The sequence below is a fragment of the Merops nubicus genome, unplaced genomic scaffold, assembly GCF_000691845.1.
Source record: "Merops nubicus isolate BGI_N331 unplaced genomic scaffold, ASM69184v1 scaffold1360, whole genome shotgun sequence".
Classification (NCBI taxonomy): Eukaryota; Metazoa; Chordata; class Aves; order Coraciiformes; family Meropidae; genus Merops; species Merops nubicus.
Genome location: NW_008581958.1, coordinates 305,666 through 322,679, shown reverse-complemented (window position 1 = coordinate 322,679; position 17,014 = coordinate 305,666). Strand labels below are relative to the sequence as shown.

General features: G+C 43.4%; 1 protein-coding gene across 1 annotated transcript in view; it reads left to right on the top strand.

Annotated features, from left to right (window-relative positions):
• LOC103768880 (protocadherin-15-like) overlaps positions 1-17,014 on the top strand; it is a gene marked incomplete at its 5' end in the record, with an annotated part of 190,564 nt that overhangs the window by 8,702 nt on the left and 164,848 nt on the right. The window contains 3 exon segments of the mRNA XM_008936046.1: positions 1,750-1,884; positions 2,899-3,048; positions 14,471-14,664. Of these exon segments, the coding sequence (XP_008934294.1) occupies positions 1,750-1,884; positions 2,899-3,048; positions 14,471-14,664 (479 nt within the window).

Genomic DNA, 17,014 nt, shown 5'->3' with positions numbered 1-17,014 from the left:
GTGTGGGGCAGGTTCTGTAGAATTATGTTGGAAAGTAGCTGGTAAAAGGACTTTTCAAGTTACCTCTTGTTCAGCCTCTGGCTTTTCTGTTGCATTTTATTCATAGCAGCAGTCCTTCAATTCCTCACCTCCACGTTATTTGGGACAGTTCAAAAGAGCTTTTACAGGATTCGTTTCCCAGCCTTTTGTGCTTTGCCTGATCACATTTACATTCCTCTTTTGTCACCTCCCCTTATATAACAGAAATAAACTAAATAACTAACGACTGAGAGTAGCACATTAAGTCAGGTTAAATTAACTAGATTACATACAAGGGCACAGAAATGGTTTTATTGGAATACTGTAGGCAATAAAAGGTAACCTAATTTATTTTAAAATTTAATTGTAATTAGACTGCAAGGGTCACCCTACATGAGTTTTGTAACTCAGTAGCATCTTAAAAGAGATGGGAGAAGACACGGAGGTATTTCATCCCAGTCACGATTCATGTTTAGGTCATTTCAACAACACAGACATCCCAGAAAAGTGCCTTAATCTGTGGGGCTTCTTAGAACCACCAGAGCATACAGAGCTTCAGCATCCTTTTTGCCTGCTCTGTGCTGGCATCCAGCAGACTGCTGGGTAAGGACTAAGGGATGGAAAGTCCATTCTGCAGCTTTGTATGCTGAGTTCACACTAGAAGGAACTGTTTTGATGTCCTGGACTTTAATTAATATTCTCTATTCCCTGTGAACACAGTAATAATGTCCAGTTCTCTCCATGGCAGAAACATTCTGCTTAGTGGAGAATCTGTTTGACCCCAAAGAAAAAAAGAGATTCTCTTTGTTAGTGGAGATTGTGTTTACCCCCAAATTAAGTTCAGTCTTTTCCCCCAGGGAACATTTCATTCTTCTTCCCCATACCCTTATAATCTGCTATCCCTGCTGGGAGCGAGGATGGAAGGGGAAGGATGAGTTCCTGAGAGGCTGCTCAGGATATCTGAGGAGGTGTTGCCCTCTCTGTGTTGTTGCGTGGTTTTGCAGGCACCATTAGAACTGCAGCACCACTCCTGGTGCTCACCCATCTGTGTTCCCAGCAGGCTACCCAGGAAGTCATGAGTAACTAATTTATAGTGCCTTGACTTGCTTTTTTTCCCTTAATATCTTAAAGTCTTACTTCCTATTGAAAGTTAGGCCACAGTTGCTTTATTGTGGTTTTCATCTGATAACTGAGAGATTCAGAGTTCTGCATCAATGTGTTGTGACTCCTTTCAAAACATAGAGAGAATCTCTGAACAGCACCTATTTAGCAATGTGCTTATTATCTTTTTCCATTGTATCAACTCAATTGTTTTATTGCTCCATTAATTAAGATAGCTTTTGGGTTTGTTTCTTATACTGGTAAATTGTGTTTGGCTTAAAAATTACTGTTTTAATGAAGAAAAGCATCATTTAAAACTAGGAGATGCCAGTATTGGTTTACCATTGAGTTTACCTTTAAGGTTAATGTGTATATACCTTTTAGGTTAATGTGTATATTTAATATACATTTATATATATATATTTTATCAAGAAGATTAGATTTTTAGATCAGCAGTGTTGTTGTCTACAGTTATTTTTTTTACAGTTTTGTAGATTGTCACAATATTGTACTTCCTGCTTATTTAGGCTTCAACTGAAACAAGCACTTGCATTGAGTAGTTGGAAACTTAATGGTATGTATGAATTTATACTAAAGTGCTTTTTTTTTTTTTTCTAATATCATTTAAAGATCAAGGATCCACAGCTCCATCTCTTTCTGAATGATTACAATACATTTTTCACTGTGACTCAGAGTGGCATCACCCGCTACCTCACCCTGCTGCAGCCCGTTGACAGAGAAGCTCAGCAGCTTTACACCTTCTCGGTAAGCTAAATGCACCTGCAGGCACGTCAGCTGTTGGTCAGAGCCTGTGCTGAAAACCAGCAGTAATAATATTGTTATGCATTGTTAAAATGGCACAGAAGAAGAGAAGCAATGAAAAGATGAGCAGCTGCAATACCAGGGGTGGAGGGAGTTGATACTTGGGTTAGTACACTCTTCCAAAATGCATCTGTTTGGTTTGATAGCCACAATTTAGATACCTCTGCCAGCAACATCTCTATCATCACCTCCAGGCTTGTATCTTGTTCCTCACCACCCTGCCATGACACAATCTGACTCCTCTTTTTGGCTTCCTTTGCCTTTTCTCTGCCCTTGAGCTAACAACATGACACCTGTAATGGCCTTTTTGCTTTATTTTAGTACAAAATAAAAAAAAGCAGGCTAACAGAAAATACAGCCAGCAGTATTAAGGAAAAAAAATAGAAAAAAAGAAAAAAGCTTCAGTGAACTTAATATCCTGTCAGGCATTTCCCAGTCTGTGAGTAAACATCCTAACAGCCCTAAAGCAATGGGAAAGAGGAACACGGGTTCCCAGTGAAGCATCCCTGTTTTCCTTCCATTTAGCATTTGAAAGGAGAGCTCAGATTTGCCCTACTGAGTAAGAAAGCCTCTGGCTCTATAAGTCCCACATTAAAATACTCTCTTTGAGGTTTAACCATGTGTAGCAGCTCCTGCATGTGGCAGTGCCTGGGCTGAGCAGGTTTGTGAGCTGTGCACTATCCCAGCCCTTGGGAAACGGTTATTCCCTCCCATTCCTCCTGCTAAATCTGACACAGCATGTTGGAAAGGTGTGGTTTCATTTTGCTTTTGCTCCGAGTCTTGCACGCTGCCAGCTCAAGCTCGGCTGAAGCCTCCTGCAGTTGTAAAAACAAAAGCAAGACACAAAATGCTGGTTTTTAGTTGCCATACTCTATTTTCTCACAGTTGGGGTTGTATTAAGAACACATCATTAACATAAATTCCTGTTCTGCCTTTTTCTCTTTTTCAACCCTGAAGATGACAGCTTCTGACGGTGTCCAGGAGAGTGTTCCAGTGACAGTCAATATCCTGGTGATTGATGCAAATGATAATTCCCCAACCTTCTCCAATATATCATACAACGTCAAGATTTATACAGATATGAGGCCTGGTGAAGGCGTTATAAAGGTATTTCATGTCTTTTTATTAGCTTTAACTCACTTTTTTGTTATCAGTAGATGGCCTTGTTGATACCAATTGGAAAGGTGCTGAAAACAGGAAGAAGTGATGTTTCTCTCCCCATCTGCTTCTTCAGTTACATAGCTATTAAAAAGTTGCTAATATTAAATGATAGGCCTGTCCCAGATGTATAGCTGCAGTTTAGCAGTTCTGTCTGAAGTTCTAGAAAAACCTTTTCATCTGAAAAATCTGAATAGAAAAAAATATTCTTCTGCATTAGCCGGACAGTGTAATAAAACATTTTGGGAGAACAGGGAAGCAGTTCAGGAGAACATAACCAAAAATGTTTTACCACATTATAAAACCTCTTGGTTTTTAGAGAAGCCTGAGTTATTTGCTTCTAGAGCAAATGAGCAGTGAAAAATGTGTTGAGCACAGGCCCAGAGAGACAAGCAGTTTTAATTAAAGTTTGTAAGAGCTGATTTACGTTTCAGTGCAGACTGGAGGTGAATCCTGGTTGCACTGAAGTTAATGGAAAAAGGCTTTTTTTTTGGGTGGCAATTCTTCTAAGGTCTTAACCATGCTTCTGAGTGCTTCCAGTCTAGATGGATGAGAAGACAAGATGCTGTTAGTGGAGGTCAACGTTCAAGGATGACAGAAGGCTGTAGGAATATCAGAAAGAAAAAAACACATCAACTGAATCACTAATAAAATACCATTTTCTGAAATGTAACCAGGAATTAAGCATTTGGAAATAGCAGTGATTTAACAGTACAAAGAGAGGGTTCATTGTCTGTTCTGGCACATGCCCTACTTGAGCTGTATTGACTTGCTGCCTTTGCTGACTTTGGATCTTCGTTAATGTTATTCTTGTCCTTTCATCAGTCTGGGCAGCAAGTGCTTGAAAAGCATCAGCGAGAGCCATGGGGACATTTTCAGCAAGACTGGAGGGGAAGAGAAAAGCTGAAAACATAATTAAGTTCCCTGAAGCTATTCATAAAGCTCTGTGACGAAAACACACACACACACAGACCCTCAACCAACCCAGAAACAAAACAAAACACCTAAACCTCCAAATATCAACAACAAATGACAAAACCAAAAAATCCAAACAAACGAACAAACCCACCTACAACCAACCAAAGAAAAGAGACCAAATCCTGTCGTCCTGGATGAGCAAAAGGCAGATAGAGCGCAGGAGCTGTGTGTAGGGTTTGACATCAGGAGAATATTGCCACATCTCAAACTCCTAATGCCCCATATAAATTTGGATGTTGTGATCACAATACATTCACGTGATATTTAACATACAGAGATACATACGGTACTGAAAAAAAATTAAGTTGCTTTTTGCTCAAGCATCAGCAAAAATGAGTCCAAAAAAGAGTTATTAGGGTTATCACATGGCCTTTGTTGTGCAAGGTGTCTGACAAAACAGTGTGCTGTAGATTTAAGGGATCTGAGTATCTGAATCTTTTTTCCTCTTGAAGGTGCATGTGCCAGGAAGCATGAGGCGGATGACATTGGTAAATGAGATTGCAGCATGTGTGAGAAGAACAGTTTGGTACCCAAAGGTGGCCTTAAGGCTGCTCGGAGATGCCTGAGTTGTGTTTATCTTACCTGGGCTGAAGTCAAGCAGCTGCTAGGCTTTTCTCAACCATCTGCAAGGCTCAGGGGCTGCTGTGTTCAAGGGGATTGTGCTGTTCTGAGGGGTTGTGCTTTCTGGTGTCTCCACTGCAAATATCTAAAGGGCCTGGAGGCATGTGAAGAGCAGGAGTACAAACTCGTCCTTAGTAAATTGTTCCTTCTGGGAGAGGGTGGCTCTGCAAGGCTGCCTGCATGTGCCACCAGAATTAGCTTGGCAGAGTCACAGGTGTCATCCTTGTGAGCAGGTTTGGTCTGAGAAACCGTTCCCTTGCTGCTCCTCCACTGCCTGTTGCAACACTGGCCTTTTACCTTCCCACACTGATGCTGTGTAACAAGCATCCATCAGATTGATGGACTCATGTATGTCACAGACGTTGCAAGGGCAAAAAAGCATAAGGGCAGAAGTGGTAAAAAGGAAAGTTTATTTGTAAATATTGTGCAGAGCATCTGAGCTTAGCCTGAAGTAGACCTGGAACAGGTCCCTTCTAGAATGATGTTGTGAAGCTGCAAATAAGTAGTGGGAAAGTCAGTCTTGAACTTCCCTTGCTAAAATGAAAATTATTCTGGTAAACATAAGGCTTCTGGGAGTGATTTTGGTTTTTTTCCTCTCCTCCACGCTTCTGTCTGCTAGGTCAACACATGCTTACTTCCAGACTGTGTGAGTTTATAATGTCAGCGACGGAGGGTAGACAATTCTGGCTGATTTGTGCGAGGGGTTGTTTTTCAGCTTACCTTACGTTGCCAGATGATCTCAGGTTATAAGCTAACTGACATTAAAAGCCAACTAAGAGGCATCTTAAGATTTCTGCATACTATGATAATGCCAGTAATGATGATTTTAGGCTGCTGGGGTATTTGGGAAGCTGCTCACCTTGTTATTTTGCCTGGGCTGCAGGCACTGAGTCTTTCATTCAGTGTTGCAGGAGTGTGAAAAATGGAATTTCTCTTGGGGAATTATGAATAACCACTGAGCCTGTGGTGCCAAGAGTGCCCATGGGTTTCCTTAGGGCAGGAAGGTGGATGTGTGCTGCCTGATCAGTGATCGCTTCTGCTTTATAAATAACTTGTGAAATGGAAAACAGACTTATTTCATTTTTACATTGCTAATACAATGATTTTGATGTTATACAGTGATTTTGATTATGTACTTAGCTTGTTCTCTGCATGTGGAACACGCTCGTCTTGCAGCCCTATTTCATCATTGGTTTAAGCTTCATTTGAGGTTCTCTTCTGTGAGGTGATGATCAGCTGTGATAATTCCCAGAGGAAAATGAGCTAGGTCACATATGATTAGTCTGTAAAAACCACTTTCTCTAATCAGAGAAAGTAGGTTAGAGGAAGAACCCTGACCTCAGTGAATCTGAGCAATCTCATAATCATCTACATCTAAGCGCTGGTTTGCACTTAACTCTCTACTCAGACCTATTTTCAGAGATGATTAAGAAAGTGTTTCTTCTATGAAGCATGTTATCTTTCTACAGAACCACAAAATTCAGGTGTAGTGGTGTAAGAACTCTCATGTAGTTGCCACTTTGCTTTTATTATCCTGAAGGTACTAAGAGATTAAAATTCTTTTTTTCTTTCTTTCTGAGTGCAATTGTGTGAAAATGCACAAAATAACTCCAGTTTGTAGTTGCTTGTTTTCCCAATTTGAGGTAAATTATTTTGATTTTAATCCTGGGGAAAAAAAAAACAAAAACAACCAAAGTTATTAGTTTCAATTGTGTTTGCTATCTGGTACACTCTTAAAAAAAATGAAAGTAAATTAAAAAATCCTTAGGCTCTGCTTGAAAACAAGCACAAGTAGCAGGGGGAAAAAAATCATTACAAGTATAACTCAATTTATTTTTTTGTTCCCTTCCTGGGTGGTTAAATCAAGGCATTTCCCCCCTTTCCTTGTTACCTTGAAGAGAAGTGAGAATACAGTGGGCACAGATCTCTGTGCTGCTGAGTCACACTGGTTTCACTGGGGAGCTTGGTGGTGGTGGGCAACCTGCTCTTTGCCTTCTGGCCAGACATGTTGGCTGGAGCTGGGCTGGAGCTGTATCGTGACAGAGGAGCTTTTCCCCTCAACAGGCAAGGCCTCTCTCTGCGTTCTGGGGGTACAGAGTGGAGCGTGAGATCTCTGCCTCTGATTCCGTGGCCAGGGGCTGGGCCAGTACCTTGTTTAAAACAGGACTGTTTTAAAAAGCTTTTATTTCATTTGTCTGCTCAGAGTACTTGTAAGATTGGTTGAGGCCTTGGTTCAGGAGAGGATTTTCTCAGTTACGTTGAAATATCTGTCCCTTTCAGCTTGAGAATTTCTTATCTGATTTTTTCCCTTCTGCTTTTATAGGTATTTTATAGTGCTCTCTGAGACACAACAGCTGATGGAGAAATCTGTCATTTAAGCCAGTTAAATGTGTGGTAAATAAGAATTATCACTAGAAGCAGTGTTAAAGTACTGAATTCCATCTTTTCTTTTTAAATATTGTAATAATTTTGCTGTCCTGGTTTCCACTTCTCTATTAGTACTTGCTTCCTGTGATTCAGTTATTTTAAACTAGTTATGCCGTGATGATTGGAGTATGCAGCAGTAATGTAATAACATTTCCCTTAAGCCATTTAGATCCACTCTGTTTCTTTAGACATTTCCTATTTCTATATACAGCATAAACTGTGCAGGGCACAGAGAATATCGAGCAGGGAAAGGAGAGAGGCTGAGAAGGGACAGAGGATGGCAAAAAAACATTATCTGCCTAAACCATTGCGTAAATTTGCCCAAAGGTCAAAGACTTCCTTGGGCCATGAAGAGGTTTTGTGCATGTTCTCTTTACAGAACAAGTTGTGAGCTGGCCCTAAGAATTATATGCTGGTTTTACTCTGTTTTGAGTTTATGAAACCAAAATAACCTATTTGAATTTATCTGTGTATATTCCTTTCTACTTAATTTCCTGTTGCAGAGACACGACTCATGTTCAAGGGCTCTCTTATAAGAACGATTAAATAACTCCATGATAGAAAATGGCAAATAAGCTGGGCAGTGGATTGGTGCATGACTCGTTCGCCTCGTGCGAGCTGCAACAATTCTGCCTAAGATCAGCAGTGTGAGTTGATTTGGAAGTCCTGCCCCAACCCCGGGTTACACAGAGCACTTAACTTCACACGCCGCAGCAGAAACGTGCTGAAGGTCAAAAGATAAATCATGGCAGAACTGCAGGCAGTCCAGCTTCTATCATTCCTCTCTTGCTCACAGTAGAATTAGTCTCGAGCAGTAACAGTACTTTCAGTTGTACACGGGGACAAATTTTATTTAAAGCCATGAAATGAATGTCTCCTCTGGGATTGTTCTGCCATTACCTCAAATGCAGCTTCTTGGTCCTCGATCACTTGGTCTCTTTTAAACAGTTTCTTTTCATTCCCAGCACATAGGCACGTGTGCCTGGAGCCATCCTTGCATATAGACACATGCTAAATGCTGTATTAGAGCATAGCTGGGTATTTGCAGCTTGCCTTGTGCTCATGGTTTACAGCTCTTAAAACACCCACTTGCTATAAAGCCATGGAACCATTCAGAGGAGGTTTTTGTAAAAGTCATCTCCAAACGACACTTGATGTTTTATTTATGTGGTTATTTGCAAGCCTTTGCCTTCAGTCCATCAGCATATTAATTGCCATCTACAAAGTAAACATTATTAGCCAAAGCAGAAAATAAAACTGGGTTATGTTTGTACTTGTCAGTAAATAAATGTACCTCCATACTCAAGTAAAAGTAATGAATAGAAACTTAATGAAATTTCTGAAGAAGACACTGAAAAACTGTTTTGACCTACTCTGTCAGTGTTACCTTTTGTTGGCTCAAGTTCAGGAAAATAGAATCATAGAATCTTTAAGGTTGGAAAAGACCTCCAAGGTCATCAAGTCCAACCATCAACCCAACACTACCATGACCACTAAACTATGTCCCAAAGTGCCAGGTCTCCACATTTTTTGAACCCCTCCAGGGATGTGGACTCCACTACATGGAGTCCACCCACTTCCTGGGCAGTCTGCTCCAATGCCTTACCACTCGGGCAGGAAGGAAATTCTTCCGAATTTCCAGTCTATACCTCCATCACAATGCCATTCCCCTTTGACACATGGCACCTGGTTACTGCTTTTCCTAGTGCAGCTGCTGGCTGAGCTGTGCTGCTGAGCCCTAGGAGATGAGGCAGGATGCCACCTAAGTCCTGGCAGCCCAGCGTTTTACCCTGCTGTGCTGCTCCAGAGAGCAACTCTACAGTTGCCTCCACTCTTACATGACTCATGTTTTGTACTTCTTTCTGTATATTTTAGACTGTGCTTCTCAAATATTGTTAATTAATAAGCATGGTCGTCCTGGGACAGCTGGAGATGGAATTTATAGAACCATATATTATGGCAGCTGTTAAACTTTAATTCTGTTTAATTCTGGATTGATTCCTGGTAATGCCTCCAAAACGTTACTCAGATTGCTTATCTTTTCAAGCATTCAGTATTTGTAAGTTTAATTAACCTTATTAATGTATGCACTTGTGTAGTAAATTCCCTTTTTCATGTCGTCACAGGAAAAACTGGCCTCGTTCCAGATCCTGTCATTAAATACTTAGGACATTGTATTTTACATAAAGCCTTTATTTATCTTTGTGTGTGTTACTTTTGAGCTTCAGTAGAGAAGGTTATTACAGCGCTTTTCTTAACCTTGTCACTTAATTTGGAAGCTCCTCCTTGCAAGGTTAATGAACTTATCCAGTTGTGTGTAGGAAGGATAGAACAAGGGGTTAAAGCAACAGAGTTTGAGTTTTAAGCTCCAATTCTAGGAGGGTGCAGAAAGTCAGGTTTATATGTTGAGCTTTTGTGTGTGAAGCCTGACTGTGGCAAGTTAATATATTGGTATATTGAGAGATCATATGAGTGGACTGCAAAGCATGTTCCAAAAGTGCAGTCTGCATAGGATGGCTTTTTTAGAATTTCAGAGAAAATACAGAATCATAGAATCATTTTTGTTGGAAGAGACCTTTAGAATCATCAGGTCCAGATGTTCACCCAGCTAAACCATGTCCCTCAGCACCACAGCTCTAAGATCCTCCAGGGATGGGGACTCCACCACTGCCCTGGACAGCTTGGGACAGGCCTTGACAACCCTTTCAGGGAAGACATTTTTCCTCATGTCAAACTTAAACCTCTCTTGGCACAACTTGAGGCCATTTTCTTTTGTCCTGTAGCTTATTCCTTGGGAGAGTGAGTTAGAATTGTACAGTCATAGAATGGTTTGGTTTGGAAGGGACCTTAAAGACCATCTAGTTCCAACCCCCCTGTTGTGGGCAGGGACATCTCTCACTTGACCGCGTTGTTCAAAGCCTCATCCAACCTGGTCCTGAGCACCTCCAGTGATAGAGCATGCACAGCTTCCCTGGGCAACCTGTGTCAGTGTCTCACCATCCTCATAGTGAAGAGCTTCTTAATTTCTCATATAAATTTCCCCTCTTCCAGTGTGAAGCCCTTACCCCTCATCCTATTGCTACAAGCCCTTGTAAAAAGTCCCTGCTGAGCTTTTTTGTAGGCCCTCTTCAGATACTGAAGGGCTGCAGTGAGGTGAGCAGTGAGCCTTCTCTCCTCCAGGGAGATCAACCCCAAACGCAGATATTTTCTCAAAAAATAATATTTGTATATTAGTTTGCTTTTGGAAGCTTGTACAGCAAATGACCTGCATTTCATGATTTTTTGATGTATTTCAAGTGTTTGTGCTGTGTTCAATATATATTATGTCTCAAAACACTACAGGAGGATGAATTAAGATCTGTTTATTCTAGTGCAATGGCCATCACTTTACCTTGTTGGAGAGAAGTATCTGTGACAAATTAAAATCAGTTTAGCTAAAAAATATTTCTGTGTTGGAACTGTGTTTTGGATAACTGTGCTGTGTGTGAAAGCAGCATAACATCAGGAGAAGAGTAACTTAACATGCTTTGCAGTTGATGAAGGCTGTGCACAACTTATTCCATGGTAAAATAGTTGGTCCTCCATAAGGTAGGTCAGTAACTACAGCAGTAGTATCTTGCACTCCTAAGAAAAGCTAAACCTCACCTTCACTAACGCAACAGAATCCTTTATCTTTTAGAATTTCAGTTAATGTATTCTGTTTAAGCTCTTGTGGGTTCTTGGTTTTGAGTAAGTTTTTGATTTTTTTACATGAAATTTCATATTTCACTGAGCCTGTGTGCATAAAGGATTGAGATTATCCTATAAAGCAGCTAGATCCCAGAGTTTTTCACATACTCCCTGTGGTGCTTAACATTGTCTGCAAATGCGATTAACTTGAATATTGCAGTTTTGAGGTTTTATTCTTCATCTCCTTCCTTGTTATAGTGGCAAAATTTGGTTTCTGCTCTTCCAGTTCTTCAGCTCTTCTTGGGCAAAGGTGATTTGAAAGCTGTAGGTAGTGCTCCAAAAGGCTGTGACCTGCTGAAGGTTGCGCATGATGCTGTATCGATTTAGAGATTACGTTTTATCCTGATGTAGCAGGGACTTCAGTGAGTTCCTCGACCTGTCGAGTCGAGTGCTGTCAGCTTCGAGAGTGTCACAGAGGTGAGAGGAAGGTGTCTGGCAGGTAGACATTTAGCCTGCTGGGTTGACTGGCCCTGACTAAGATAACATCTGGTGATCCTACCATTGGCTTTGCAGCTGTGATGAAGGTTTTGTGTCATTATGGTGTTCCCCTTACATCCTGGCCTCGCAGTTCTGCCCGCTGGCATTGTGTTAGGAGAGCCAGAGCAGATCGGCCAGCAGAGACCTTTCAAGAAGCTACGTGCTTATTCTGTTTTTTCCGTCCTCGCTGTAGGAGCGCTGCAGGGAATCACTTATGGGGCTGGGATTTCCTGCTGCTTGGTACACCCTGGGGGACTCTGCTGCTCTACCTGCTGGTGCCCGTTGCCATTTCCCAGCTCGCACTGCTCGGCCCCGGCGGGGGCAGCAGCGGCAGCCCCGTGTGCCATCGCTCCGTCGTTTCCCCGCTGCCGGGGGGGGTGGCCGGGAGCCCAGGCAGCGCGGCGGTGGCCACCCAGGCATTCAAGTGCTGCTCATACTGCTTTGTGTCGCCCTGCGTGCTGTCTGAGGTAACCATCCCACAAAAGTAAGCCAGCTGAGAAACCAGTGTGCCTATCAGCAAAATAACCCCTGAGGGAAGAAAAAATTCACCTTGGAAAGTCCAGAGGCACTGTCATAGTTTGGTGGCACTGTGTTGCTCAACCCTCAGCGCTGGGCTCCTGTTTGCTTGCAGAATATGGAGATAATTAAGGTGCAGTTTTATTCATTGTAATACACGTCAAGTGGTAGGTGCTGTGAGCAGTTTGCTGCATGGTTCTACGTCGTGTGTAGAATAAGTTGTGTTATTCTATGTACATGTGAAGGAAGAGGAGAGGTGGAAGGGCTGAGCGGGGACAGGGGGCTGTCTGCTGGCGTGAGCGAGGCACGGGCGCGCTTCTGACTGTTCTGACAGGGTTTGGAGTCTCAGATGGATAGTTATTTGCTTTATGGCGTGGCAGTTGAAGTCATTGGGACTCGACGCTTGGCTAAAAGCAATCAAATATGATTTCTAAGCTCTATTTTCTGACCCTGTGTCTAAATGTCTGGTGCAGCACACTATAGAAGTGAGATAAGCCCATTGCCTTTCCCAGGGGCAAGATAAGAACCTCCTCATCTCATTTGGTCCATCATTATAATTTGAGTCTAAAATATTAGGCCTTAGCTTTTTCTCATGCTCAGAATCAAAACTGTACGATTATGTAGAAGAAATGGGACGTGCAGGATTAATCATAGTGCTGGCAGAGAAATGAACCAGCAGGGTGCCCAGGTGGCCAAGAAGGCAAACAGACAGAATCCTGGCCTGTATCAAAAATAGCATGTCCAGCAGGAGTAGGGCAGTGATCGTGGCCCTGGACTCAGCATTGGTGAGGCCACAGCTTGAGTTCTGGGTTCAGTTTTGGGCACCACAGTGTAAGAAAGACCTTGAGGTGCTGGAGCAGGTCCAGAGAAGGGTAACAAAGCTGCTGAGGCGTCTGGAGAACATATCTTCTGAGGAGGGCCTGAGGGGCCTGGGATTCTCTAGCCTGCAGAAGAGGAGACCTTGTTGCTTTCTACGGCTGCCTGAAAGGAGGTTTGAAAGAGGTGATTTATTTGGTCTGGCTGAGGTGGTTTTCCCATCGTGTACCATTTCCTCATGGTGCAGTGCTTTTGTGTTGGGAGTTAGAAGAGCGTTAGTAACACCCATGCTGTGACTACCACTGAGCAGTGCTCGCACAGTGCCAAGGCTCTCTCTAACATTCTCCCCCAGTGGGATGGGGGTGCAGGAGCCTGGAGGGAACATAACCAGGACAGCTGGCCTCAACTGACCAAAGGGATATTCCATACAATGTGAAGGTCTGTTCAACTATAAAGCTAGTACAAAGGAGCTTATTGGAGCAGGGGGGTTACTCCTTGGTCCTCTGGAGCAACCGCTATGAGTTTTGGAGCCCTGCTTCTCAGGAAGGGGCCAGACATCACCTGCTGATGGGAAGGAGAGAATGTATCTTTAGGTTTTTTCTCTTTGCTTCCATGCGTGGCCTTGCTTGGCTTTGTTTTTCCTTTAAACTGCCTCTGTTTTTACTTGCAAGGGTTTTGTCTCCACCTTCTTTTCTTTCCCCCTTTTGCTCTGTGGAGGAGGGAGAGGAAAGGGGGAGCGTGATAGAGCAGCTTGGTGGGCACCTGGTGCTCAGCCAGGGTTAACACACCACAGGTGGGGGTTGGTCTCTTCTCCCAAGTAACTACTGACAGGACAAGAGGTAATGGGCTGAAGTTGCATGAGGGGAGGTTTTGATTTGGAGGCTGTGAGGAAGAATTTATTTCCTGCAAGAGTGGTGAAGGCATTGGACCAGGCTGCCCACGGAGGTGGTGGAGTCTCCATCCCTGGAGGGGTTCATAAAACATGTGGACATCGCACTTCAGGACATGGTTTAGTGGTCATGGTAGAGTTGGGTTGGCAGTTGGACTTGATGATCTTAGAGGTCTTCTCCAGCCCTAACAATCTGATGATTCTGTAGTGTAGAGGCAACAAAGCGCAGCAGCATGGTCTCGGTTGTGTGTACCACCGGGCTCAGAGGTGCCCCCAGAAGCTCAGCCTCTCAGGTAGGTGCCGTCGTGTGGACGTGTGATACGTGCCTCTCATGTCCACGATGGGACCGGTTGTGCTTCCTTGGGGCGTGCTGGTGTGGGCAGAGCTGCTGCTTCCCTGCCGCTCGGCTGCCCCCGCGCACGCCTGAGGAGCTCCAGCGCTGCTCTCCAGCTCCACGCGGCGAGGGCTGGGAGTGCAAGACCTGGCTGGTAGAACTACGGGCAGTAACGGGGCTGTCACTTCGGAGAGCTCAGAGAGGGACAGGAACTTTCAGTAATTAAATGCGGTCCTCTTGTTACGTTTGAGGCACATTAAGTGTCTTATTCCCCCACCCCCTCTTTACAGGAAGTGTTACACATTCTAGTCCTCAGAGTAAACTTAGTTTTCTTTGTTAGTACCTTAAAATAACTCGCCTGCAATCTTAGGTAAGCAGTTTTTCTCTGCTTCGTGATGTTTTTACGCCTATTACCCTTCATTTAAATTGTATCCTTGTTGTACAGCAATTAGAAATTACTGCATATTTAACAGGTGTTCAAGTTTCCCCTCTACTTCCTCTACCCCCACCGAGTTGCCTTACAAAAAAACTATTAAACTACACCGCTGAACCACACGTGCTGACATTCTGGTTTTGAATTGCAGCTCACTGCTGTAGATGCGGACGAGGGACCCAATGGACAGATAGTGTATGAAATTTTGGCTGGGGATCAGGGAGACTTCATCATCAATGACCGAACAGGCCTTATCACCATTGCTCCAGGAGTTGTGTTGGCAGTGGGGCGATCCTACGCTCTCACTGTCAAAGCCTCCGATAGCGCTCCTCCTGCGCAGAGAAGGTAACTCGTCTTCTAATGACACTCGTGTTTTCTTCGGTGCTTAGCGGCGCGTGAGAGGCGTGGCACACCCTTCTGTCTTTTGGGGAAGTGTGGTATTAGAACTCTTTCACTTTTTGAGCGTTATTTGTATTTTTTGTTACGGTCCGCAGTGGCTGTTATTTCATTAGCTTGTAACAGTCTGTTTTTTCCAAGTTTAGATGTTGTGCTGTCGTTGTGCATGCCTATCTGTCAAGAGAAACTGAAGCGGAGGGACGTAAGGAGGAGAACAAGTGAGAAGGGAGATGCTCTTTGTTAAGGATGCAGCTTGTTGTGATAAAGAAGAAAGGATCAGACGTAGTCTGGTTACTGATCTGGAGACCTTCTGTCCAGGTTATAGGGTGGGCAAGGTCATTGAGGCTTGGTGTGCTGTGGATAGTGGTGAGCAGTGTTCCCACCAAGACCTAAAGTCTCACCGACAGAATAATTTCTGCTCTCCACCAGCTGATAAAGAAGTGCAGCCTGCTAATCTAGTAGGGTTGGAATAGAGCATTTTCATGTTCCAAAAGCTAAAGTTACCGAGTCCCACTTAACCTGATTCTTTTGAGTTTGCATTCTGCATGTGGCAATCATGCACAAATGTCATTTCATGAAGGGGGGAGGGGGTGTTATGGCCTGGGGGTTGTGGGCCTAGTCTTGATAATGTGACAATCTCAGTGTCCAAAGAGGATGACGGAGTGCAACAGTAGTTTTTAGCATTTAAGTCTCCCACAACCTCTTCTCTTTTCCTCAGCTGGAGAATGTAAGAAGCAAAGGTAACACAAAAGTGGAATTTCACTCACTGGCTTTTCTTCAGGGCCTGTTGTTTCTGTCACGTCTCTAAGGAAGCAGCTCATACAGCTGTGAACATATTTTATCGTTGCATTTTCCAATCACAGAAGCACTCAGGTTGTTACATTGTTCATAAAATGAATCTCTGGTAACGTGGGCTTCTGGCTGAATTTCTTCTCCTTTCTCGCCTGCCCTCTTGATAAGCCCTCTTGTAGGATAGCTGACAGTAGGCTGTTAGAAGAGCTGAGGAGAAGATTGTGGGCTATTATGCACTTACTTTTGTGTAGTACTAGCATAGTACTGAAGTGGAGGACAGAAATCAATAATTGCACTTCAGAGAGCTTCAGAATCCGGTGGTGTGGCCCCAGCAACAGTAGCCCCTACAATAGAGCTTTGATTGCCATCAGCTCCTTTCATGTTTGAGAAATCTTTATATTGTCTAAAAAGATAGAACTTGTGATGTACGTTGGGCGCGTGTTCTTCCTCCTCTGGAAATGTCTTTATTGCAAGAATCTTCAAAGCAGAAAAGCTCTCCTTTCTTGGCACTTGTGCTTGGCTCCCCTTGTATGGCATTGCAGCATCTATAATTTGCTTCATAGCTTTTAATGTGTGTTCAAAAACCTGCCCTGTCTAGACAGTATTCCCATAGGTGGGTGGCCCCAGGGCCAGCCTGGCCTTGACCCTGAGGTATATTTGGGGCCCAGAGCTGTTTTTAGTGTCTGCGAAGGTTAAAAAAATCAAGGGGAAGGCCACCAGGGCTTCAGTGAGGTGCTGTGGAGAAAGAAGGTGGGCAACTCCTACAGTCTGGTAAGGGACACTTGGATAGAAGATTTCACTGCCTTCCTGATGCTCTTTCTGTGAGGCTGGAAAACCAGAAATGTTTGAAGCAGCTTCTTGTCATTTTACACAGAGAAAAGTCAGGGAGAGCTCATGTAAGCTGCAGCTCCCAGGTCATCGAACCTGTCTTTTTGCATCTTTGTTCTGTCTGGCTGTGTGCTGATCAGTATCTCACGCTTGGGGTTGTACAAACTTCTTGCTGCTCCTCATGCAAATCTGCCATGTTGTGTGAGGTTATTGATGTTACCTTGTTGGAGGATGTAACTGGTATTTGAGAATTCTAGGAATGGGCCAAGTCTAGCCAGCCTTACATGTCTGTGAAGGCGGGGGAGGGTGTGTCCTGTAAAAGAAAGAAATAAAGCATTTGGATGTAATTTCAAGTATGAAGACTTTTTTCCCAAATCTGGATTCTGCTGCAGGACATGGTAGCCTAACTGCTGTCGGGTGTAAACTGGCTGGGTTTTGGCTCTCCCATCGCTTCTGCACAAGACAAGGGCAAACTACAAAACCTGGCCCAGAAACTGTAGCTCTGTGGCCTTTGTGAACACAAATTGAAGTTGAAATGCGTTCTTGTGTAGCTTTTTTGCATCGTATGACACACAAAATTCTTGGCATGTGACCGTGCATAAAAGCAGAGAATTTTTTTTTAGTACTGTTAAAGTTTCTATCTATAGCAAATGTCATTATGTGGGTTCTTGAGGGTATG